The sequence below is a fragment of the Ooceraea biroi genome, chromosome 4, assembly GCF_003672135.1.
Source record: "Ooceraea biroi isolate clonal line C1 chromosome 4, Obir_v5.4, whole genome shotgun sequence".
Lineage (NCBI taxonomy): Eukaryota > Metazoa > Arthropoda > Insecta > Hymenoptera > Formicidae > Ooceraea > Ooceraea biroi.
In genome coordinates, this window is record NC_039509.1 from 9,072,462 (window position 1) to 9,097,569 (window position 25,108).

The window sequence follows — 25,108 nt, forward strand, 5'->3', positions numbered from 1 at the left end:
ATGTTTTCTCGCGTAGAATCCGAATCCGTAATAAAAAATACCATGTCTCATTAAAAAAAAATTTCAGACCGGAAGTTAGAATTTCGATAAACAATGACCCGTCTAGTTGTATCCACATTCTCTGTCGTGTATGGAGATCAACGTTCGAACAGTGTATTGTCGAATACCGATTTACGTAATCACGTTTGACATTGTCGATATTGAATGAAAAGCCACTAGCGTATATAACTTATAATAGTTTATTAAAATACAGAACTTGGAATAATCATAAACTATTCTCACGTTTTTGGCCATTGTTATCGATTTAATTGTTGAAAATAATTTGACATAGAAGCAAATTTAAGTTTTTTAATGCTTAGAAAAATAATAATATACATCGTAAAAGTTTTTTCCATAATTTCCATGTTATTAATGTAATATTAGTAGACCTGAATTAAATATATTACATATAATTATTCTCTTTCTCTAATTTAATTATTTATTTGTGCAACTGTGAAATAATCAAGTAAATTTCGTGAAATAATGATTTGTGGTTTCTTAGTTCCGGTCAGAGAGTGCTAGTTAAATATAGATTACGATAAAGTTTTTTATCATTACTGCTTGTGGTCTAAACTCTTCCGTCATAATTTGTGTTAGCTTGAGTAGAAACGGATGTCACTGGCATAACACGTTTCGTGAGAATATAAACAAGATTAATATTGTACATACTAACATTAATCCGTAAAATAGTTATATTCTTGCAATTTAACAATTCGGTTGTTGTTATGTAAGTTTTAATTTCCATAAAATATTTTTTTAATTGATGCAAATTTTTAATATCAGTTTTTGTAGAAAAATAGATTCACATAATCCATAGCGCGTGTACTTCATGTATTTTTGTCTTTGTTTTTTAAAAGAGTAAGTTTTTTGGAAATATCGAATCTGTTTTTAATACATTGACATATGCAAAGAGAAAAATATGGCAAATGTCATATGGTAACGAAGTATGATCGCGAAGTATGTAACAAACTTAGTATGTAACCGCCCCACGCACCTAGCAACCACGATCGCTAGACGATCACATCTCGCCGCGCACTTATATTTGGCGGTAGGCCGGCTTAATATGATAATTTTTAATAATTAATTACTCGATAATTATTGCGAAAATTGCAAAGTGGTACAGGACTTTTCTTTTCAGTTCACTGTGCTCTACCAGCTCACGATCGTTGGTCCGCTTCATGCCGGACACCCTGTATAAGAAGTTTCGCATGTCGCTTACGTCAATTAGTTTAGAAACGATTTTCGCACATACGTCATGTGTTGACGTGTCACATGAATATTTGATCTTTCATTCACTTGCTGAGAATAAAAATAAAAAAGTAGTTTTTATTATTTGTGTATATATAAAAATAAAAACTACTTTTTTTATTTTTGGCCGACAGAAACTAGTGTACAAACAATTTTTTTTAAATTATAGCTAAAATATTGATATTTTACAGTGGCTTAAAAAAATATTTTTAGATAAAATAACTTTTATATGAAAAAAATACCTTTTAATATTTCAATATCGCTTTTCGAACTAAAATATATTCTTATAATAGTATTTACAATAGATATACTATACACTATAATATAATATAATATATATATATATATATATATAATAAAGTAGGAATTATATATATAACTATTCAAAGAATAAACATCTATTATTTTATTGTCTGAGAAAATTTATCAGTGATTTTCGATCTAATCTTAGCTTCTCTCTCTTTCTCTCTCTTTCTCTCTCCCTTTCTCTTTCTCTTCTCGTCCTCTCTTTCCTGCACGCGCGCGTTCCGAGAAACGTAAAATGATTTCAGATGCGTACTTGATACTGATGCGTACTGATCGCATTACGAGGACGTTCTTTATCACGAGAAATCATATGTGCTTTTGTCAATTTGAAATAGTGACAACGGTGTTTGAATTGGTGTGTGCAAAATCGTGGAAGAGACGAAAATCAGTTTGGCAAGAGAATGGATGATACATCCGTTAAGATAGAAATAATCGAGGACATGGCAAATCGTTCGTTGCCCACATTCATTAAAATGAATACGGATGAGAATGTCGTAATAAATGAGCCAGGTGTTATCCAAGAATCCATTGATACCACAGACAAAAGAAGTCCGAATTATACTGCAAAACAAGTGAATAGCTTCGCGGCCAAAAAAACTGTGGCGCAGGGTATGATGGATGTCGCACTTATAACAGCTAATGCAAATCAATTGAGATATCTTATTGAATATCAACGAAATAGTCCGACTTTTTATCTCATCATGATTTTGATTGCTATTAGCCTCTCATTACAGGTAATACATTATCAGACAATGTTTACTGATTTATTGATGACAATTGTATATTAGGAAAACTAAAAAAACTTGATAGAAAATCATTTTATGCAAATAAGAATACTTAGTTTTTACAAATGACTATTTTTGGAAATGTTTAAATCGATTTTTATTAACTCTTTTATTTCAAGACACTTTTTAATTACTGTTATGCTTTCGTTAGCGATTACAACCAATGTTTATACTATAATTTAGCTGCATTTTTTGCCATTTTGATTCCAAAAAATAAAGGAAAAGGAATCAAAGTGACAGAAAAAGAATTCTATATTTTGCAAGATTGCAAGTTAAATCCTTCAAATTGTATAACTAACAGCGGGAAACCCTCAAGTTTTAAAAATAATATTTGCTTCTAATTAAAGTCATTTAGGAAATGAAACGTATCAATATAATTATACTGTTGAAAAAATATGATGAAGAAATTGTAGACAAAACTTAGCGAAATTTGAATGAGACTGTTTCCACGAAAAATCATTATACAAATAGAATTTTTTCAGTTTGAAGATTGAAGCCTATAAGATGCCATTATTGGATTTTTATTTTATAATATACTCGCTTCTCTATTCTTGTAAAAATGAGAATGTGTTTTTTAATAAAATAATAAAAATAATAATAAATAACAAAATTACTCAAATTAATAAGTTTCTATCGCCAGGATGAATCAATGAAAGTATTCCTTTTCTCTCGACCGAACTGGCAAATTGATTAATATATATTACACGACGTTTTGATCACGTATATATATATATATATATGTTTTTTATCGAGTACAATTATTACTTTAAAATATGATTTCACTTTTCTGTTCAGTTTACTTCCACAAGATTATTGTTATGAAATAAATTAATACAAAGTCTTTAAATTTGGTTGGTGGTAACTATAATAAATTTTTTATAAACTCTGAAGCGTTGAATTTTTGGAATGTTAATGGTTGCTCAAGTAAAAATATCCTTTTTGAAACGTAGAATCGCACATGCACACATTGTATAATTCAATATTACCGTCAAGAAAAGAATCTTTAATTAGTATGCTTTTGCTGCATTCTTTCTTTATAGAAACTCGTAAGAATACACTCTTGGATGTATATCTTTTCCTAGGATATTTTACTTGGATATGCATTATTTGTTGCCATTTTTTGCTACATATGGTTTATTTTACGAAGTTATATTCCTTATTCATTATTATAACTTATCATTTTTATTAGCTTGAATCAATACAAAAAACCTTAAAAAACAGTAAGGCTTAGAAAGAAAATTTTCACTTAAATATTATTTTGTATTTCGTTTTAAATATTTAATATTTTGTAAAAAAATGTGGCTTATTTATAAGTATTTAAACTAATCTCATTCCATTTAAACAATTATACATGTTATCTTTGAGGATAAGAAAAAAATAATTTTCAATCAAATATAGAAATCCAGTTAAATATTAAAAGATTAAATCATTAGAAAAACATTTTAGAATAAACTAATGTTTGTCTAAAAATTTCTAAATTTTTTCTTGTTGAAAAAATAATTAAACAATATTTAAATCAAATATACCATATATGCTTTTTAATCAATCGTATCAATATCTTACTTTTACATCTCGTGATATAAGAATATTAGCGTAATGTTAAAAAATTTGTAACTGCCAGATTTTTGTTACCGTAATTTTAAATTTATTATTATTTGCACATTAATTGAGATAAATTGTTGAAAAATTGTTTTAAAATTATGATTTTAGGTCGCCGTTGGGATTAGTTTAATTTTCAAGGGTCGATTCGACATAAAAGGCAAATCAAAATCTGTTAATGCTCAGAAAATTAACAATTATGTCGTAGTGGGAGTCTTCCTCATAACAATCATTAATGTATTTATAGCTGCATTTAGCATAACTGTTCCAAGTACTGAACCACTTCCGGTCATGATTTCTACCAACAGGTAGATAATATTTATAATATTTTGTCCTAGCTAAGCAGGCAAGAGATAGAGAAAGAAAAAGAGGAAAAATAAAAGGAAAAGAGAGAGAGAGAGAGAGAGAGAGCACTTGGCCAAGTGCTTGCTTATATCTAATCTAGTCTGGACTTATTTCGAGATTAGATATGCTTAGAGATTTTCTAATGAATTAATTAATCACATTTCTAGAAGTTTTAAAACATCTAATTTCCTGTTTCTAAAAGAAATTTGTTGTATATTATAATCTTTATGATTTAGTGTCTATTAATAATATCTTTCGTGTATTAAAATCTGTTGAACTTACGATTGTAATCAAAGAAAAGACATTGTATTGTATGTGTATAATAAATTGTTTCCATGTAATAAAAAATAAGAGTCTTATATATTATTATATCCAAACAAAAATATAGTGGCAAGAATTATACATCTTTCGAAAAAAATTTTTGTCGAAATACTAAAAGAAATATAGGGCAATTTTAAAAAAAATAAAGACTAATCCTTCTAAAAAAATTAAAAGATTTAAAAACTTAAAATAAAAAAAATGCCGCATAGGAAAAAGTTAGAGAGAAAAGAATCTGTGCAACAATATCCTTGAAAAGAACAGAATTATGTAATTTATAACTATAATATGTTTCGTATATATTGATTGCTTTTCATAATACTATTAACTTAACATATTATAAATATGATCTTGATGTTGAAAACTTTATCTTCGCCAGTCCAATAAAAGAAGAAAAGAACGCGACATTGAAAAGTTTACCGAGCAGTGTTTGTCTTCTATATGTGACTTGACTTTTTTTATTTTATCGTTCAGTTGTTACACTGGAAAGAATTTTTTACCTTTTACTTTGCGACATGATTGCTTCGGTGTTTATCTATTATTTATCTGTGAACGTTTTGTACTATGTGACATAGCGAGTTAATGTCTGATTGTATTAATATCACCTGAGGAGGACCCGAACCAAGGGTCGAAACGTTGTGATTATTTGATCAAATATATTGCCAGTTAAGGCCGAATAACTAAACTTTCCATCCGTGTTTGTTCTTTTCTTCTTAACATATCTTGATTAATTAAAAAGATCAGTACAACAACTTAAAAAACTAGATAAATATGAAAGCTGTGCAACAAAATATCTTAACAAGATGACGTCAGTTAAAATTGGCTACAAAAGAAAGTGCAGAAGGAAATGCCGCAAACTGCTAACTCTACTTTCGAATAAGCCATCCATGAGTGCATTCGAAAGGCGAGATTAAAAGTATAAACCATGTTAGAGATTTTGGGTGTATGTGGGCCTTAATTTCTGAGAAAGTTGCATCTAAATGTGAGCATTTTCCAGCTGTAAGGAAAATACAATGGATAACTAAAATACGGCATGAAGCGCGATAGCCTATAGTGGTTAAGTGCACACGTCGCAGTTTGCCATCCGCGCAAGTTGGTTTCGAGACCGCGTTGTGACAATCTTTTTTATCTTCCAGATTTTTTTCTTTCCGTTCAATTACATTTTTTTATTCTTTAAAAAATAACTTATTACATAAATAATGATTTATTATGCGGTTTTATTGTATTTTGCAGTTATTTATGTGTAATGAAACATATAACAATAGTTTTTGTATATTTTTATATATTTCTATATATTTTATTTTGTCTACTTTTTCATTTATTATAAAATTCTGACATGGCTGTGCAATGTCGCGAATGATAATCTATATAAAAAAAACATTAAAAACGTAAATGATTCGTACACCATAAGCATTTTATAAATGAAAGCAAAATCGATCAAATACATCATCTGAGCTATCTCATAATTCGAGTTTACATGAAGAGGAGGTTGTACGTTTGTACGATTCAGATGGGCATGTTATGATATGCAGAAAGAGGAATTTGAACAAGACCAGATTGAACAAGACCAGATAGAAGAAGACAGTCACTCTGAGGAGGTAATTGCAGATGATGACAATAGTGCACATTCAATGGAAGAGACACAGGATTCCATGATAAACAGCACTGATAGTGACTCAGACGAGTTTGATGTAACTTTATATTTATGTACGAGTCTATCAGCCTGAGCTTCTCGCGGTGTCTCAAAAAGGAAAGTGAACAGTTTATTAAGTATTTTACGCAAAGTACATCCAGAGCTTCCTAAGCATCTGTAACCTTGCTACATACACCTACGATCACGGTAGTGTCTAACATAGATAATGAACACATTTGGTACAAGGGAATAAAAAGAAACCTTGATTCCCTTTTGACTCAAGAATATTTAAATATTAATGGACAAATAAGATTTGATATCAACATAAATTAATTGCCTTTGGATAAATGTGCAAAATCGCATTTTTGGCCGATTCTAGGATCCTTGGCTAACAAAACTTATGAGCTTTTCATTATTAGTGTTTACTATGGTGCAGACTCGTAGTCTTCAACATTAGAACAGTTTTTAGATAAATTTGTTCAAGAGATGGAGGAACTTTCCTTGAATGGTTTAATGGTATATCTATGATATCTCTATACGTAACTTTATTTGTGATGCTCCAGCGAGACCTTTCGTGAAGTGCACCATCGGACATAATGGATTATTTTCCTGTGAAAAGTGTGAGGTTCAAGATGAATGGTACCATAATAGAATAGTGTATTTGAACAATGGACAAAAGCGCACAGACCATTTATTGACCGCTTGCGCACAATCTCTGAGATATTTTGATTAGTGCTAACCCCATTAACGCTCAACAAGCTTGAATTCTTTGCTTATTTTCCAGCCTCATTCTCGGAAAGAATCACGAAGCATATTTTTACCAAAACAATGATTCTTACTATTTTTGGGTGTGCTCTTTCGAATTCCGAGGTCAAAATTGAGCCTCCGTGCCTCAGAAAAAAATGGCGTATTAAAAATAAAAAAACACCAAAAATTGAAGACTTTTTCTAAATGTTTTTTCTTGTACAGAAAAAGGGTTGAAATCCACTTCTAGATTCAACTATCGGTGCATAAAATAGTTGAACTTTAACGACGAATTTTTTTTGTTTTTCGAAAAATCGCGTGATTGTCCTAAAATGACGTTTATATGAGGAAATTTTCGAAAAATACTGATTTATTGTAAATAATCTAATAAAGTTCGAAATATCGAGGTTTCTGACACTTGAAACGTTACCAATTGTTGAGCTCATTACTGTAGATCATGTTTCAACGTAATTTGTAACTTCAAAGATGACAGATCCAAGATGGCCGCCAAAATATTTAAAAACTAATCAGTTTTTCTGTTATTACTCGCTTCTGGAATTTCAATCCAGTAGAATTCATACTATTTTAGGTGTTTTTGACATTGCTGATTACGAATATCAAGTTAGATTTGCAAAATCAGTTTGTTTAAACAAAATTATTTAAACAATTTACTGCAAAATTGTATTTTTTCTAAATTTTTATGCCAAAATCTTATTCTAATCTTATTCGGAGAAAATTACGTCAGAAATATGCTCTAGTTCTCCCAATATATTTTCGATGAAGCTGTAAATTGACGAGAAATAGCGAAGAAAAAAAGTGTTTATATTTCCATGTGATACGCCAAGAGGTTTCGTCCGTTAGCCGTTAATGTTTAACATTGCCCAACTCTAACCACGTGGAGATGGACGTTTTAGAGTTTCTTTTTTTTTGTTTTTTTTTAATTTTTAATTTTTTTATTTTTCTCAATTTTCTAAATATTCTGACTCAGAATATCAGCAATGGATGGAAGACAATTAGGGCTTAATGGTTTGGGTTGTCCAAAGAATGGACAGACTGTATTCTGCCGGGTGAGTTTTGACATGATGCAATAAAGCCAACAAGTGGAATCACCTAAGCTGAACAAATACTGGTATTAGAGGACAAGTAGTTGCAAACAACCGTTGACTCTAGCTTTACGTCTCAGCTATGCTGAGATCACAAGCGCCAAGTTGTAGCTTGCAAAGCAACAAAAAAGTCTCAGCGCATGAGAACCAATAAATCAACCGCTAGGCCGAATCGCGCCGCAGGCTGCAGGCTTCAGCTCATCGACCGGTGACGGACACTAGCTCCCCCCTCGCCCCTCGACGGGCAGCCGGTGGTCGGTCGGAAAAAGGGAGGGCGGGGGGTAGGGGCAAAAGAATTTTGACTTTCGATCGCTTGATTAACGTGTCGTTAGTACTATCGTTTTGTCTTCTGACGCAGCACTTAATTTCGGCTGTTTTCTACAAAAAGCACCCCTCTCCCCGACTCTGGGGCAGCTACCCTCATGGCGATGTTTTTTTATCGAAAGTTGGTACCTTAGTAGTGCCACAAACCGAATTTGATCGCATTCTGACAACATTTGGGCACTCTGCCAAAATTCCGAAAAATGTTCAAGTTTTGTCGAATTTTCGAAACTTTGAACGCGATGCGCGACCTCAAGATATTGTCCGATTTCAAAATTTTTTTTCCTTGTGATCGTCCTGATGAGTAGCAACTTTTCCGCACTATTACTATTCGATTTGAAAACTTTTGGGAAATTCGCTCCGTCCTAATACACACACGCGCACGTGTACATATATGCAACGTACGCGCGCGCGCGCGCGCGTGTGTGTGTAATGACATTACTAAAAACATTTAAAATCTAATCTACAATGTGTTCTTTGCCTCTTGCTTCTTTATCTTTCACACACTATTTTAGTACGTGAAAGACAAAGAAGCAAGAGGCAAAACGCAGAAAACAAAAAGTAAAAAGCACGTTGTAGATTAGGCCTAAATATAAATTAAAATAATATTTTCAGAAAAAAACTATTAAGAATTTAGTGGCCCAGAATTACTTGATACGAAGTGTGGTTACTGAAATATTATCTGAAGTAAAAGAAATCACAACAAAATTACCTTTTTAAAAAAGGTACAAAAAAGCGCCAAGTATACGCGCACGAAATTCTTTCAAAAAAGGACTCTACAAAACTAATGATATGAACAAATTGCGCCAACTACAATGGATATTTATGCAAACCAGAAAATCTATTACTTTATTATTACTCTTTGGCCGATATTCATTGTTGATTCTGATTTAAGACCATCTTAAGTGCAATCATAAGATATTTGAAACCAATCACATAGTCGTATTAGCATCTTAAGACATTACTTCAAATCGTCTGGAAATAAGAACGGACTATGAATACTAGCCTTTGATGTTAAAAAATAAAGGACATAATAATATTAAGCAGATATTTTTATACGAATAAATCAAGAGACACGGTAGTGTCTCGCGCCAAGTATACGCGCAGCGAGACCGCACCGTGACTCTTTTATGCGAAGCGACGCTTTCGCAGACACTCAATTTATTAGATCTCAATAACCACTGAACGGATCAACTTCTAAGTAGGCTCAATGGATAGCTTGGGGTCGAATTATATATATTTATATTTATTTAATAAATAATCGTCCCAGCGAAGGCGCAGGCGGAGATCTTGACCGCGGCGCCTCGTCGGTGTAGCGGAAATCTTGCTCGCGGGTTTTCGATCGCGATTTGGCAGGCACACACCGACGTACGACTGTGACAGTTCGTCCGAAAGTAGAGAATAGTAGAATAATGAATCGGCTGCGGTTCGTACAATAGGCACGCACTGACCGATGATCGAAAGAAAGCGTTAATCGCGTCGGACGGCGAACGAGAGAGCGGCTCAACGGCGAGAGACAATGATGGTTGGCCGAGACTGGATTTTGTTCGCGACGCGACGTGACCGAGAGACTGACTTCACTTAATCGCTGACTGAACTCGAATCTGAATTCCTGAGACACGCTCCCCTTTTTAAGCCCTTGGATCATTTGGGCAAATATCGTGACAAACACGTTCAAAACTTAGACCGTTGATCGGTTGGTCGATACCTTGTGTTGTCGAAATGCTAGGAGTGAGGTCCCGAAAAACCCGCGAATCTCGGCGAGCTACTGTTTGGAGGTGATCTTCGATCGCGCAAACAACTTATTTGTCGCTTTTTGGTCGAACACCAGCCTGTTATCGCGACTTTTGAGATATTCGAATAAGACGAAATTCGTTCACATAAATTCTAATTCTTTATTTCGGAACAGGTAGTATCTTACCAATTACAAAGAGAATATATGTATATATTGTCTTGAAAATTTGTTATACAACTACTTTCAAAAAATATAAAACTTTGATTGATTAAATAATATTTAATGCAAAATACTTGGCGCTGCTAGACCGAATATTACAAGAAATCTCTCTTTCAGCGTTTAGTATTTAGTATTAAGTTTAGCCTTTAGTATTAAACGCGTGAAATTTGTTAAACTTCTTTTTATATGAATTTGATATGTAAACAAACGGCTTGAGCTTTAGTAGGCGTGTAAGGAGCGCAGACGAGATGCTAGGCGCTGGCGAGGTCTAGCAGCGTTAAGTATTTTGCATTAAATATTATTTAATCAATCAAAGTTTTATATTTTTTGAAAGTAGTTGTATAACAAATTTTCAAGACAATATATACATATATTCTCTTTGTAATTGGTAAGATACTACGACTTGGTTTTTTTAAATTGTTGTACAATAATTAATTTTCGAGGTAATACATCCTCTTTGCAATTGGCGCAATTTGAGGATTTCATAAATTGTTTTGAAAAATACTATAAAATAATAATATTTAAAGACAATTAGAACTACTATCGCTTGGATTGGATAGGATCATTGAATGAGAATATAAAGGTACATATTACTTGGTTTAATATTTTTTTAAGTAAAGAAACTACCACATAACATTAACTGTAAGATGATAACATTTCCTGTCATTATTATGCGTAAATATCTATTGGAGTTGGCGCAATTTGTTCATATCATTAGTTTTGTGGAGTCCTTTTTTGAAAGAACTTCAGGCGCGTATACTTGGCGCTTTTTTTGTACCTTTTTTAAAAAAGGTAATTTTGTTGTGATTTTACACATTTTGTAGTGTGAAGTATGTTAGTCTTTTTTATAATATATGAGGAGATGAAATCCATAGTCCTGTCAGTCAAGGTTTTTAAAAGTATTAACTTACATGTTTATAAAATATGAAATTAGATTAAGTATATTTATGCACAGAAGTCAATATATGCAAGAAAAAAGAGTTTACCCCGTCGTTTAATAAATAAATATAAATATACATTCTGTAAAAAAAGTATCCGGAATTAGTTAATAAAACATAAATTACTTGTTTATTCATCAATATTGATTTTGTCACCTTTAAAATAGGCCCCATCGGATGCAATACACATGTGCCAACGCTTAAGTCCTCAAAACACTTTTCAAACGCTGAAGCTGGTATTGCTTTGAGCTCCTCCTCCTCCTCCTCCTCGTCGTCGTCGTAGTCGTCGTCGTCGTCGACGTGGTCTTCTCACTCACGCCCTCTCGCTCTCTCATTCACTCGCTCTCTCGCCCTCTCGCTCTCTCACTCACTCGCTCTCTCATTCACTCGCTCTCTCCCTCTCCCGCTCTCTCATTCACTCGCTCTTTCGCTCTCTCACTCACTCGTTCTCTCGCAAATATATCTTTTCTCACTCCAACTTCTTGCACTACATCGCGTCGTACAGTTGTCGTACACCGACCGGCGGAGATGCTGTCCGTATATTCGACTATATATGTGACTTACACATGACGGTCGGATTGATAAGTTAGAGTTTTCTAATGTAGAGCCTCTACATATGATCGTTATGTGTGAGTCGCACGGATATACCAACAGCATCTCCGCCGGTTGGTATATGTACAGTCACAGGCACGGAGGTTGCGACACTTTTTTTTAAATGAGTTTACGAACACGCAATCAAATTCAGGATGCGAATCACTGTGACGCGCGCCTACTCGATGAACGATTATGAAGTTGTCAAATTTGCGTATACATGTGTAACACAGTTACATGTGCGTGTCACAGTGATTCGCATCCTGAATTTGATTACGTTTTATAAACTCAGTTAAAAAAAAGTGTCGCAACCTCTGTGCCTATGACTGTACATGCTATCTGGCGCACGCGAGGTGTAGGGATTTGGTAACATTATATTTACACCTTTTGTATTACACCGCATTACATTTTCAGTTCAGTTGTCTATCTAGACTTTATATACTCCTAGCTTGTTTTAACTTCCTTGGCGCGAAATCTCGCCTTTGTTACTCAGTTATCTTATTACTGTTACACAGTTCGTCAGAAACCTCCAAACCACACACAAGCTTATATGAGTGTACGCGAGCGATCTCAATAAAAACTATTATTATCAATTACATTGAGTTCTTGCTAAATTTCCACACGTGCTAACGCTACAACTGGTGACCCCGACGTGATCGCGACAAAAGACATTTTTCGTAACGTCGCACTTGAGTGGAGGTCGCAATTCGCTTGTGTCGTAAAAACTTGCTCATGTTGTGCAAACGCATTCGTGTCATTACCGTGTTTTTGCCGACAAGAAACGCAGAACGCGTGACCGGGTCTATGAACAATAATAGCACATTGAGATCGGGATTCTCATACAACCCCGCGGAAGTTCCTGCGAGAAACATGAGTGTGGTGCACTCTCCTAATAAAAGTAAACCAGGAGAGCAACCCAGAGAAGAAACGAAGGCCGCAGAACAACTTGAAAGCAGCCTCATCGAACTGGATAACGGCAGCCATAGTGGTGAAGCCGCGAAGAAGGACCGGCAAGGCCACTATCTTGGTGAAACCTCTCAGCAACAAAATTACTTCGCTCCCGCGATGGAAAATCAACAGGCGGAAGCAATAACCTCGAGAACCACAACCCAGGTGTTGCCCGAACTGCGGTATCATTACTTTCCACCCGAAATGCCGCACACTGGTAACGCAACTTATCGATGTTATACCGAATACAAGGTAACGTTACGCAAATTTAAATCTACCACCAACGTGCGTGCATGGTTCGAGATCGCTGAAAATGAATTTTGCGAACGGAAGACATCGGAAGCGGACAAATTCACCGCATTGGTATCTAGTCTCGACGACGACGTTTACGAGAGCATGTGTAGCGCGATTGCGGGACTTCCCTCAGCTCACCGATACCAATCATTAAAGATGTTACTCGTAGAACATTATTCTTTAATGCGAGGACAAGAACTGCGGAAATTGCTATCCGGCTTATCCGTCAAAGATAAAAAAATCTTCGCGACTACTCGCGGAAATGAGATCTCTGGCCGGCCCTGGAAGAATCGATGACGAGGATTTCAAAACTTTATTTTTGGAATATCTTCCAAGCGACGTGCGCATGATACTACAAATCGTTCCCGGAGACGTTAACGCATTAGCCGATAAAATAATGGAACAGCGACCACCAGACGATAATCGTGAACTAGTGGCAATTCAACAGCCGGAACACGATCTTGCCAATAAAATAGCGGAACTCACGAAACAATTGAATAAGTTGAAGGCGCGTCATGAGCCAACATCTCGTTCATATTCTCGTCCGCGTTCGCATTCGCGCACGCGCACCAGTGCGCATTCAAAACAGACGCGTAGTCGATCGCGCAAACCAAAAGTCTGCTATTACCACAGACAGTTCGGAAAAATGGCGAAGAAATGTACCGAACCGTGCGAATGGCCGATAGGAAAAATTGACAAACAAATGTCGGAAAACTAACGCAGCCGTCGTTAGCCTCGGCGATAATCGACAGTAGCAACTCTTCTCGCCGACCGTTTATAGTTGACAAACAATCTGACTTCGTTTCCTGATCGATACAGGGGCGGAAGTCTCAGTCGTCCCACCACGTCCTTCAGATCCAACCAATTGCGTTAAAGGCACATTGTATGCCGCCAACGGCTCACGCATTAACACCTATGGCGAACGAGCAATGTTATTAGATTTCGGACTTCGCAGACCGATCCGTTGTCTTTGCTTCATCGCGCAAGTACTATACGCTATCCTAGGAGCCGATATGTTGTATCAACACAATTTTACGTTGAATCTTCGTTCACGGACACTCAAAGATAAGGAAACGGGATTTACAGTCAAATTGCAAGTGGACAAGGCACCGTGCACTGAAATATCTAGTTTCAACAAGAATACTCCCATGGCCGACATCCTCACGGAATTTTCGGACCTCACCAAATCTTCCACTGTCATTATAAAACCTCAGCACACCGTCAAACATCACATAGAGACGTTCGGACAGCCAATATTTGAGCGACCGCGACATCTTCACCCGGAAAGGTTGAAAGTAGCAAAAGTTGAATTTCAGTTTATGATAGATCAAGGTTATTGCCGACCATCGAACAGCCAATGGGCTAGTCCCCTTCACATGGTCAAAAAGGAAGATGGCAGTTGGCGTCCGTGTGGTAATTATCGTCGGTTGAACGCACAAACACTACCCGACAGATATCCAATCACATACATTCATGATTTTTCATCAATATTACATGGAAAGACTGTATTTTCCACAATTGATCTATCTCGAGCATATCATCAAATACCCGTGGCTGATGAAGACATTCCCAAAACAGCAGTCACAACACCATTTGGTCTTTTCGAGTTTTTGGTAATGCTATTTGGTCTCCGTAACGCAGCCCAAACATTCCAACGATTTATCAACCAGGTTTTGGCAGGACTCGATTTCGTCTTTCCCTACATCGACGATTTTCTCGTCGCTTCTTCGTCCTTAGAAGAACATCGACAATATTTACGAATTATATTCGGTCGATTGAGAGATCACGGATTACGTATCAACGCCGACAAATGCACTTTTGAAGCAGAGTCGGTGGAATTCTTAGGATACAAGATCTCTAGCAGCGGATCCACACCATTGCCGAGCAAAGTCAAAACAATACTCGACTTTGAGAGACCTCAAATAGTCCAAGGACTTCGCAGATTTTTAGGGGCAATTGATTTTTATCATCGTTTTATCCCAAACACTGCAGAGACGCAGATTCCGTTAAATAAGTATCTTAAGGACAGCAAGAAGAACGATAAACGACAAATCGAATGGACTACGGAAGCCCTCGAAGCTTTCGAGAAGGTGAAACAGCAACTGGCCAACGCAACTTTATTAATACATTCAGCACCTAACGCCAAGATGCGATTGACGACGGACGCATCAGAAATAGCTATGGGCGCAGTGTTAGAGCAATCTACTAATAATACCGACTGGAACCCATTAGCGTTCTTTTCACGAAAGTTCTCTACAGCACAAACTAAGTATAGTACCTACGACAGGGAATTAACAGCCATTTATCATGCAATCAAGCTTTTTCCGACCCTTGATTGAAAGCTACGCTGATATCGAAATTCGAACGAATCACAAGCCACTGACGTATGCATTTTCGTAGAAGTCAGATAAGGCTTCTCCCATTCAACTCCGTCAACTCAATCTAATCGGACAATTTACTACAAGGATTACTTACATCAAAGGACAAGAGAATACAGTTGCCGACACTCTCGAGAATAGATGCATTCCGACTTCCATCAATCATTAATTTCGAGGATTTGTCGAAAGCTCAACTGGAGGATTAAGAGCTTGCCGCACTCCTCAACAACAACCAAACATCATTGAAGTTTCAAAGACTTACTTTTGGTCCCGATCATCAGGCACTCTACTGTGACGTTTTAGCGCACGACATCCGACCATTCGTGCCTACATCATTTCGACGTCAAGTTTTCAATGCATTTCATGACTTAAACCATCCGAGTGGCAAAATCACTGCGCAGATCATCGGAGAACGATACGTCTGGCCATCAATGAGGAAAGACATCAGAGATTGGGCCAAGACTTGCCTGCAATGTCAACGCGCAAAGATTGGCCGTCACGTCAATCTACAACCGGAGACATTTCCACACACAGATTCACGTTTCGACCACGTACACATCGACATCATTGGACCAATGATTCCTAGTGAAGGATACACATATTGCCTCACTATGATCGATAAATTTTCGCGGTGGCCGGAAGCCATCGCAATCAAAAATCACCAAGCAGAAACAGTTGCTAAAGCTTTTTTTATCCATTGGATTTCTCGCTTTGGCACATCTAAAATCATCACGACAGACCAAGGATCAGAATTCGAGAGCAAACTCATTGCAGCCCTAGTTCAGCTGGTTGGAGGAAAGAGGATCCGTACTACAGCGTATCATCCAGCTTCAAACGGACTCATCGAACGATGGCACCGAACATTAAAAACAGCAATCAAGTGCCACAATAACCAGAAGTGGATAGAAGTACTTCCTGTTGTACTTCTAGGTCTTCGAACATGTTATAAAGAAGACCTTAAAGTTTCGCCAGCAGAATATCTATATGGGACAACTCTTCGAATACCCGGAGAATTCTTTACACACGAAGACTTGCCGCACGATCCACATTCCTTTTTGGAAGATTTTCGCGTACATATGCGGACATTGAAGCCTACTTCAACAGCACATCATGGCCGCAAAAAGACTTTCTATTTTAAAGATTTGTATACGTGTACCCACGTCTTTGTTCGTCAAGAAGGTACACGCAAGGAAACTTTGGACAACCCATATTCAGGTCCACACCGTGTCATCGAGAGAATTAACGATCGACTCTTTACTGTCGACATCAACGGTCTGCCGACTAATTTGACAGTCGAACGATTGAAGCCTGCACATCTCGCTACTACCGAAGTTACCGAGGCAGCAGAGTCAACCCACCAGGGATTACAACAAACCGTTAATTCACAAACCGACAACCAGTCCAGTATCGGTTCGCCCAGTTCACAGACAACCCCAGCAAGCAGCACAGGACGGACCGAGGAACGAGCCGACGGACCACGCCAATATCCCGGACCAAAGAAGAAACGAGTGCAATTTTGTTTACCTTCGAGTCATTAATTTTTTTATTCTCTCAGAGGGGAGTATTGTAGGGATTTGGTAACATTATATTTACACCTTTTGTATTACATTTTCAGTTCAGTTGTCTATCTAGACTTTATATACTCCTAGCTTGTTTTAACTTCCTTGGCGCGAAGTCTCGCCTTTGTTACTCAGTTATCTTATTACTGTTACACAGTTCGTCAGAAACCTCCAAACCACACACAAGCTTATACGAGTGTACGCGAGCGATCTCAATAAAAACTATTATTATCAATTACATTGAGTTCTTGCTAAATTTCCACACGTGCTAACGCTACAGAGGAAACGGAGCTGCTGCTATCTCGATGAGAAGAACAAACTGTACAAACGACGATGATAACGACGGTTCTTAAGTGAAATTTGCCAATTTCAGACTTTGTATCGCCATATCTCCGCTCGTAGGGCACGTAGAAGAAAAATGAAAACACTTTTATTACATAATTCGACAGTAGATATACTAGGAGAGTTCTGGACCACTTTTCGGGAGGGGGTAAGATAGGGCCTAACCCAGGTCGGTTCTGAGTCGGCGGCGGCGGTCTAAACCGGGGGCGAGGGGGGGGGGGGGTATGATGTCACGAATGGTATGTTGCGGCACTTTTCTATCTACAGTCTAGGATTTATTGTTTATGATTATGTTTATGACTCTGTGGCACTAATGCTATTTGAGCGCCGATACCCGGCTGCTGGAATGCTTGATATCTTATAATAATAATAATATATCGTAAGATAACGTCTGGCGGATAAGCTAAGTGTAGTGTAATGTTTAAACCTTATCGTAACCTGTGTGGCTCAGGTGATTTTGCATACAACGTTGGTCAATGGGTTGTACTGAACCAGAAGCTGCTCGTTACCGTTTCTGACCCGTTCGGTATATGTTCGATACACGTTCAAACACGTCCGTTCCACGTTCGATACACGGTCGTTCCACGTTCGATACACGTTCGTTCCACGTTCGATACACGGTCGTTCCACGTTCGATACACGGTCGTTCCACGTTCGATACACGTTCGTTCCACGTTCGATACACGTTCAAACACGTTCGTTCCACGTTTAAACACGTTCGTTCCACGTTCAAACACGTTCAAACACGTTCGATACACGTTCGTTCTACGTTCTTAAAACTTGCGTTCTCGTTCGTTCCATGTTCTTGACTCGTTCTTGACTCGTTCTTGACCCGTTCACCAGCGTTCAAAAGCCGTTCCTGAGCCGTTTATACACGTTTGATACACGTTCGAGACCTGTTTATTAGCTGTTCGTACACGTTCGAAAGCTGTTGTTGAGCCGTTTATACACGTTTGATACATGTTCGAGACCTGTTCATTAGCTGTTCGAAAGTCGTTCGTTAGCTGTTTGATAGCCGTTCAATAGCCATTCCTGAGCCATATAATCAGAGCATCCGCGGACAGATATGCCTAAGGTTTCTTCAGACGGTCGATGATCAATATGAATTTAAATCTCAACATTTCGCGATCGGCACTCAGTATTCGTTGGATGGTTTCTCCATCATGTCGCTGACACTTACGCTGGCCGGCAAGACTAATACTCTCGCGGTAAACTACTTTCCAGCCATAGATTTGAGCGATGGTGATTACGAGCTCGGTCTACCGGACTTTGAGACTTATAACATGATACCGAACGTGAACGCTTCGAACAATAAATTCTACTTTGGCGAAGACGACACGGAGATTACGATTCCCGAGGGAGCGTACGAACTGCGAGACATAAACGAGTTTTTGGAACGTGCAATTTCACAGAAACGTCACACGGTTCATCTCAACGATGGCAAACACCGTAACAACAACAAGATCGCAGATGAAGAATCACCGATAGTGCTTCGTGCTAATCACAATACGATGAGGAGTGAAATCAAATGCGCTTACAGAATAAATTTTAGCAAACTAAACAACATTGAATCGCTGCTGGGATTCTCGTCGAAGCGTATATTGCAACCACAAAAATGGTACGAATCGGACACGTCGATCAACATCATTAACGTGAACATTATCCGCGTAGAGTGTAACATGACCGCGGGTGCGTACAGCAACGGTACGCGCGTGCACACGATACACGAATTTTCACCGAGCGTGTCATCGGGATATAAGATATCGGAAAGGCCGCGACAGATCATTTACCTGCCAATTATCGCACGGAGCATTACGGATCTAACGATACGCGTTGCCGACCAAGCCGGCCGATTGCTCGACTTTCGTGGAGAAGAGATCACGGTCAGATTGCACGTGCGACGCCGATAACGTGAGATGCTCGTATTGAGCGGAGCGAAGCAAGCGAGAAATAACGCAATCTTTACGAGACCAACATTCGCTTACATCCAATCATCCGGTAGCACCAAGAAGAAGAAGCTCACCGCATCGAACGTTGAATTTTTAAAATTTTTGGAATTCAGAATACGAAATATCTAATCACGAAAAATGATTGACATTTTGAATATTGGTGATGAACCGGTTTTCGACGATCGCATCGTCAAGATCGAGACTCACACGTACAACCGGTTCGCCAACACGACGTTCGGACACAGCGACGAGATAAGAATACCCATACAGTAACAGGATCTGTACACGTTACCATGCAAGAGTTTTCTCTACGTCGAGGGTAAATTAACGATAAAGAAACCCGCAGCGAATAAGCATGTGGTATTAGCGAACAATTGCGTAGCGTTCATGTTCGATGAGATCCGCTACGAACTCAACGGTGTGGACATTGATCGCAGCAGAAACGTTGGAATAACCTTCACTCTGAAAAACTATGTATCTCTGACGGCATCAAGGAATGGGATGTTGAAGAATGCTGGATGGGATATCGTGAATTTTTCAAACGGCAAAGAGGACCACTTCAACTTTTGCGTACCGCTTAGCATGCTGCTGGGATTTTGCGAGGATTACAAAAACGTGGTGATCAACGCTCGTCACGAGTTGATTCTGATACGATCGCGCAACGACAACAATAGTCTACTGGGAGATGTCAAGATCCAGCCTGAGATTGAATTACTTAAAGTACAGTGGCGAATGCCGCATGTGTTACTGAACGAGATAAATAAGCTGTCGATGCTACGAATCTTGGAGAGCGGACTATACCTCAACATGGGTTTCCGATCGTGGGATCTGCAAAAATTTCCTCTGTTGCAGAGCACGACTACGCATTCGTGGACCATCAAGGCAACAACGCAACTCGAGAAGCCGCGATACGTCATCTTTGCGTTGCAGACTGGTCGCAAGAATAACATAACAAGATCGATAACTCGATTCGACGATTGCAAATTAACTAACGTGAAACTTTATCTAAACTCGGAATTTTATCCATACGACGAATTAAACCTCGATTTCGGCAAGAAGAGATACGCCATCCTGTATGATATGTCCGCGCGGTTTTACAAATCGTATTATCGAGGCAATCATGATGAGGTGCTTCTTCCTATCGACAAATTTGGATCTTGCGGCCCCTTCGTCGTCATCGATTGTTAGCGACAGAGCGAGTCTGTCAAGAGTGCCACCGTGGACGTACGATTGGAATTTGAGTGCAAGGAGAATGTATCCGCGAATACTACAGCCTACTGTCTCATCATACACGATCGCCTGGTTGAATATAGTCCATTGATCAACGTTGTACACAAAATCACCTAAGACGTACAATCTCTAAATAAGTTATACATACTTTGCGTTGTTAGAAACACATTGTGCTTTGCAGAATGTATTTAATGGTAATATATTCAATTGGTGGTCTCAACATAAAAATAAAATATGTTATCTATAAAACATGTTGTCATTTTTTACTTCCTTTTTCCATTTATATTTCCTTTTTTCCCGTTCGCTTTTACCGATAAAGTATACCTGATACTTTTCGAACCGTCATTTGTGTGTGTGTGTGTGTGTGTGTGTGTGTGTGTGTGTGTGTGTGTGTGTGTGTGTGTGTAGGCGCGCGCGCTGGAGTGCGTTTATGAGGCGCCGGACCCAGTATGATGTCATAACGTACATCCGAGCAAAAAAAGTCCTGAAAGAATACAGTCGTATAAGAATATGGTCATATTATTATAATGATATGATATTGTTAAAATATAATGTAAAAATACTTACCTATGTCAGGATCGAACCTGGTTCAGTACAACCCATTGACCAACGTTGTATGCAAAATCACCTGAGCCACACAGGTTAAGATAAGGTTTAAACATTACACTACACTTAGCTTATCCGCCGGACGTTATCTTACGATGTATTATTATTATAATAAGATATCAAGCATTTCAGCAGCCGGGTATCGGCGCTCAAATAGCGTTAGTGCCACAGAGTCATAAACATAATCGTAAACAATAATTCCTAGAATATAGATAGAAAAGTGCCGCAACATACCATTCGTGACGTCATACCCCCCTCGCCCCCAGTTTGGACCGCCGCCGCCGACTCAGAACCGACCTGGGTTAGGCCCTATCTTACCCCCTCCCGAAAAGTGGTCCAGAACTCTCCTAGTATATCTACGTTCGACCCCAAGCTATCCATTGAGCCTACTTAGAAGTTGATCGGATCAGCGGTTATTGAGATCTAATAATCTGAGTGTCTCTGAAAACGTCGCGTCGCGTAACAGTACACGGTCGGTCTCGCTGCGCATATACTTGGCGCGAGACACTACCGTGTCTCTTGATGAAATTGCAACTAAACAATAATTTTCAGCAAACAAATATCAAAGAAAAGGAACAAATAATTTCAATATTTAATAATAAAGATCTAAAGTTTCCACTTCAAACTGAAGAAGATCTTCAGACAGTGGAATCTATTCTAGAGAATGATGAAATTACTAAAGCGGTAATTAACGTTTAACTTAAAAGCCATAATATCACTGCATTTTCTTTATTTTAAAAATAATTTATATTGTGCGTGTGTATAATGTATACAGGATGTCCGGCAATGATTCCATCAACACGAGTATGAGTTAAATCGAAAAGTCCTATGTCGTTTTGCGATCTCTACAATAATTAAAGAGTAATCAATTGAAGAGTAATTAAGAGTAGCAAATTAAAATGCATATTGCGCGCCTTAGATACGTGCAACAATATGCGGAGACCTCTGAGCATAATAGCAACATTATATCATCTAGTTTCAATTCAATTCAACATATTCTACTATTACATGAGCATTGTTGATAGAGTCATTATCGAATACCCTGTAAATACATTTTAATTAATTAATGTAAGTAATAAGTAATTAATTTTAATGGACATTAATTTAAAATTAATTAAGTTCATCACATATTAAAATTAATTAAGTTAAATAACTCTCTCTCTTTTTCTCTTTTTCGTACTTCTAACAATTAAGATTTTTACATATAAAATATGCTATTTTGCCTTTTTAATTACATTTTGTTTGTAAGCAAATTTATTTTTTTTAGATAAATGAGTTGGAACAAATAGGAGGAAATAATGGATATGAATTTATTAGAAGAACTTCATCGATGATGTTAACGAATGAACTTGCAGATAAATATAGTTTTTTGGGAGAAAAAAGAAAAAAGCGTTCTGTAATCTCAACATTTGCAAACTTTTAATAAGTGAGTATTACATTTCAGAAAAGTTTCAAATAAAAATTTCAAACAAAAATTAATTTAATGGAAGCTAAAATATGCATAGTCATCTCTATCACATTTATTACAAAAAATAACGTGCCTGTGAGTGCCTGCATGCATCACACATGCATATCATATACTTAGTTATAAAAAAATAGCAATTACTCAGTGATACAAAGTATTTACATATAATCATACACGAAGCTCAACATTTTGTTTAGTATTTATAAATTGTATAATTGTCATAAATTAAGTAATTGCATGTTTGATTTTAATAATGATATCATTTTAAATAGGTGCATCAAAAAAAGGAGGATATTGTAAAAACACAAAGGAAGTGGAAAAATATATCCAAGGGTGGTTAAGAAGAGCTGCTGAGGGAGGCAAACTGAGAACATAATATAATAATAAAATATATTATAAAAACGATACTTTATACTAAACACTTTTACTTTATATAATATAATAAATAATAAAAAACTGCTAAATATAATAAGAATATATATAATATAAAGCTCTTTTTTCAAATTTTTTTAATTTTCAGAAAAAATAATATTTAAATTAGATTTTTCATTTTACCAACTTAAAGCTTATTAAATTCCCTTCAAAATAACGTATTACATTTTTAAATTCTGCCTATAGATTTCCTTACATTCGGCAAAATCGATATGGTATCTCATAATCGGGGACTTTCCTCTATATTAAAAGCTATATTAATGCTATATTAAGAATTTAATTTGTTAGTAGGAGTTATAATGTTTTTGCAATTAATAAGTTGCTAACAAGTTGACTTCAATTTACATTAAAAATGGACAATATACACTACCTACCTACCTATCTACCTACTGTAAAATATTCGTTCAATGTTCGATACAGGTCCAATTTTGGTCCGTTTAGTCCTTAAAATGGACATCTTTTGGTTGTCCAGAAAAGTAACACTGGATATCTTTAAAATGTCCTAAAGATATCTGAGGCTCTAATCTGGACATTTTAAATACGTACGATACGTCCATACGTATATTTTTAATACGTTTTTATAACGTCATTGTGCTGTCTGGGTAGTATATACATACATATATATTTATGTATATATACTATATATTGTTAAAGCTAAATAATAAATAATAATAATATAAAATTTATTAAGAATATTTTTCAATATATATATGTTATTTAATATATTCAACATCAGTGGCGCTTAAATGTTTGATGCGGAATTGTGAATGGCTACCTTATAGGACCTTATTTTTTTGAAGGAACGTTAAATTCCGAGGTATATCTCCATTTTCTACGAAACGAATTACCCATTTTATTGGAAACTGTTGATTTAGATACCAGACAACGACTCTGGTATCAGCACGATGGCGCGCCACCACATTATGCACATCAAAAGTACGTGCATATTTAAATCATGCATTTTCCAATCGATGGATAGACCGAAATGGACCGATATTATGGCCACCACGATCGCCAGATTTAATGTCTCCTGATTTTTTTATGGAGCTTCATTAAAAATTGCGTTTATGCTCGACCAGCAACCACGAAAGATGACATGAAAAACAGAATACGTACTGTTTGCTATAACATTTCACGTGAAGTCTTATTGCGCACTATTGATGTTTTAAAATGCGAGTTAATCTATGTGCGAGAAGAGAAGGAGATGTTTTTGAACATCTATTGAACAGTTAGTTCCATATCTAATCGTGAGAGGCAAGAGGACTCACGGTAATCAAGCACCCTAATGGGATCAGATATCCATCACGTCCTCGTCGTTGACTCTGGGTATCGCTAAGAATGGACAAACACAAACATCCGCGCCCGCGTTATTTGTGGTAGAATTTAATAGAAAAATTCATCATGCCTGAATAACTGCTAAACTGTTAGACATAGCTCAAACAAGTCATAAATATTTCTTATGCAAAATTCGATAATCTTTTCAAATATGCAATAAAAAATACTAGTTTCCATTTAAAAAACCAAAGTTGATCTTCATATGTCCTCGAAAACTGACCTTGGTAAAATCACAAGGTCTCCACCTTTTGACCCCCTCGGAATCCTACAAATTTCATCTAAAACATTTTGTTCTATCGGACTCGGTTTTCGACATATTCAACTGGACTGTTTAAAATGGCTCATCCTGTATATAAGATATATTAGGTGTTCCGGTTAATTTTGAGGGATTTTTTGCAAAAACAAACACGTTTATTGTAAAAAGACGTTAAGTTATATTTTATTTAAAATATTTTCCATTGTTAGTTATAACTTTTTCCCACTTTTAGGACAACAAGTGAATTCCGCGATAAAAGAAATGTTCGTCCTTCGAGGCAATCCACTTATCAAGCCATTTTTTAATTTCTTAATATGATGTGAAGTGCTGGTCAGCAAGGCCGTGCTGCATGGATCGGAATAAATGATAATCGGAAGGAGCACAGTCTGG

The 25,108-nt window shown here is 36.8% G+C and overlaps 2 protein-coding genes and 1 pseudogene across 2 annotated transcripts in view; 2 read left to right on the forward strand and 1 right to left on the reverse strand.

Annotated features, from left to right (window-relative positions):
• LOC105283067 (protein ALP1-like) overlaps window positions 1-25,108 on the reverse strand; it is a 58,302-nt gene that overhangs the window by 26,470 nt on the left and 6,724 nt on the right. The window lies entirely within an intron of this gene.
• On the forward strand, window positions 1,644-4,671 carry LOC105283063 (ninjurin-1). Its single transcript, XM_011345517.3, has 2 exons — window positions 1,644-2,327; window positions 4,089-4,671. Exons 1-2 carry the CDS (start codon window positions 1,995-1,997, stop codon window positions 4,287-4,289), a joined length of 534 nt encoding a protein of 177 aa, XP_011343819.1. The 5' UTR covers window positions 1,644-1,994; the 3' UTR covers window positions 4,290-4,671.
• Window positions 6,167-23,136, forward strand: LOC113561440 (annotated as a pseudogene).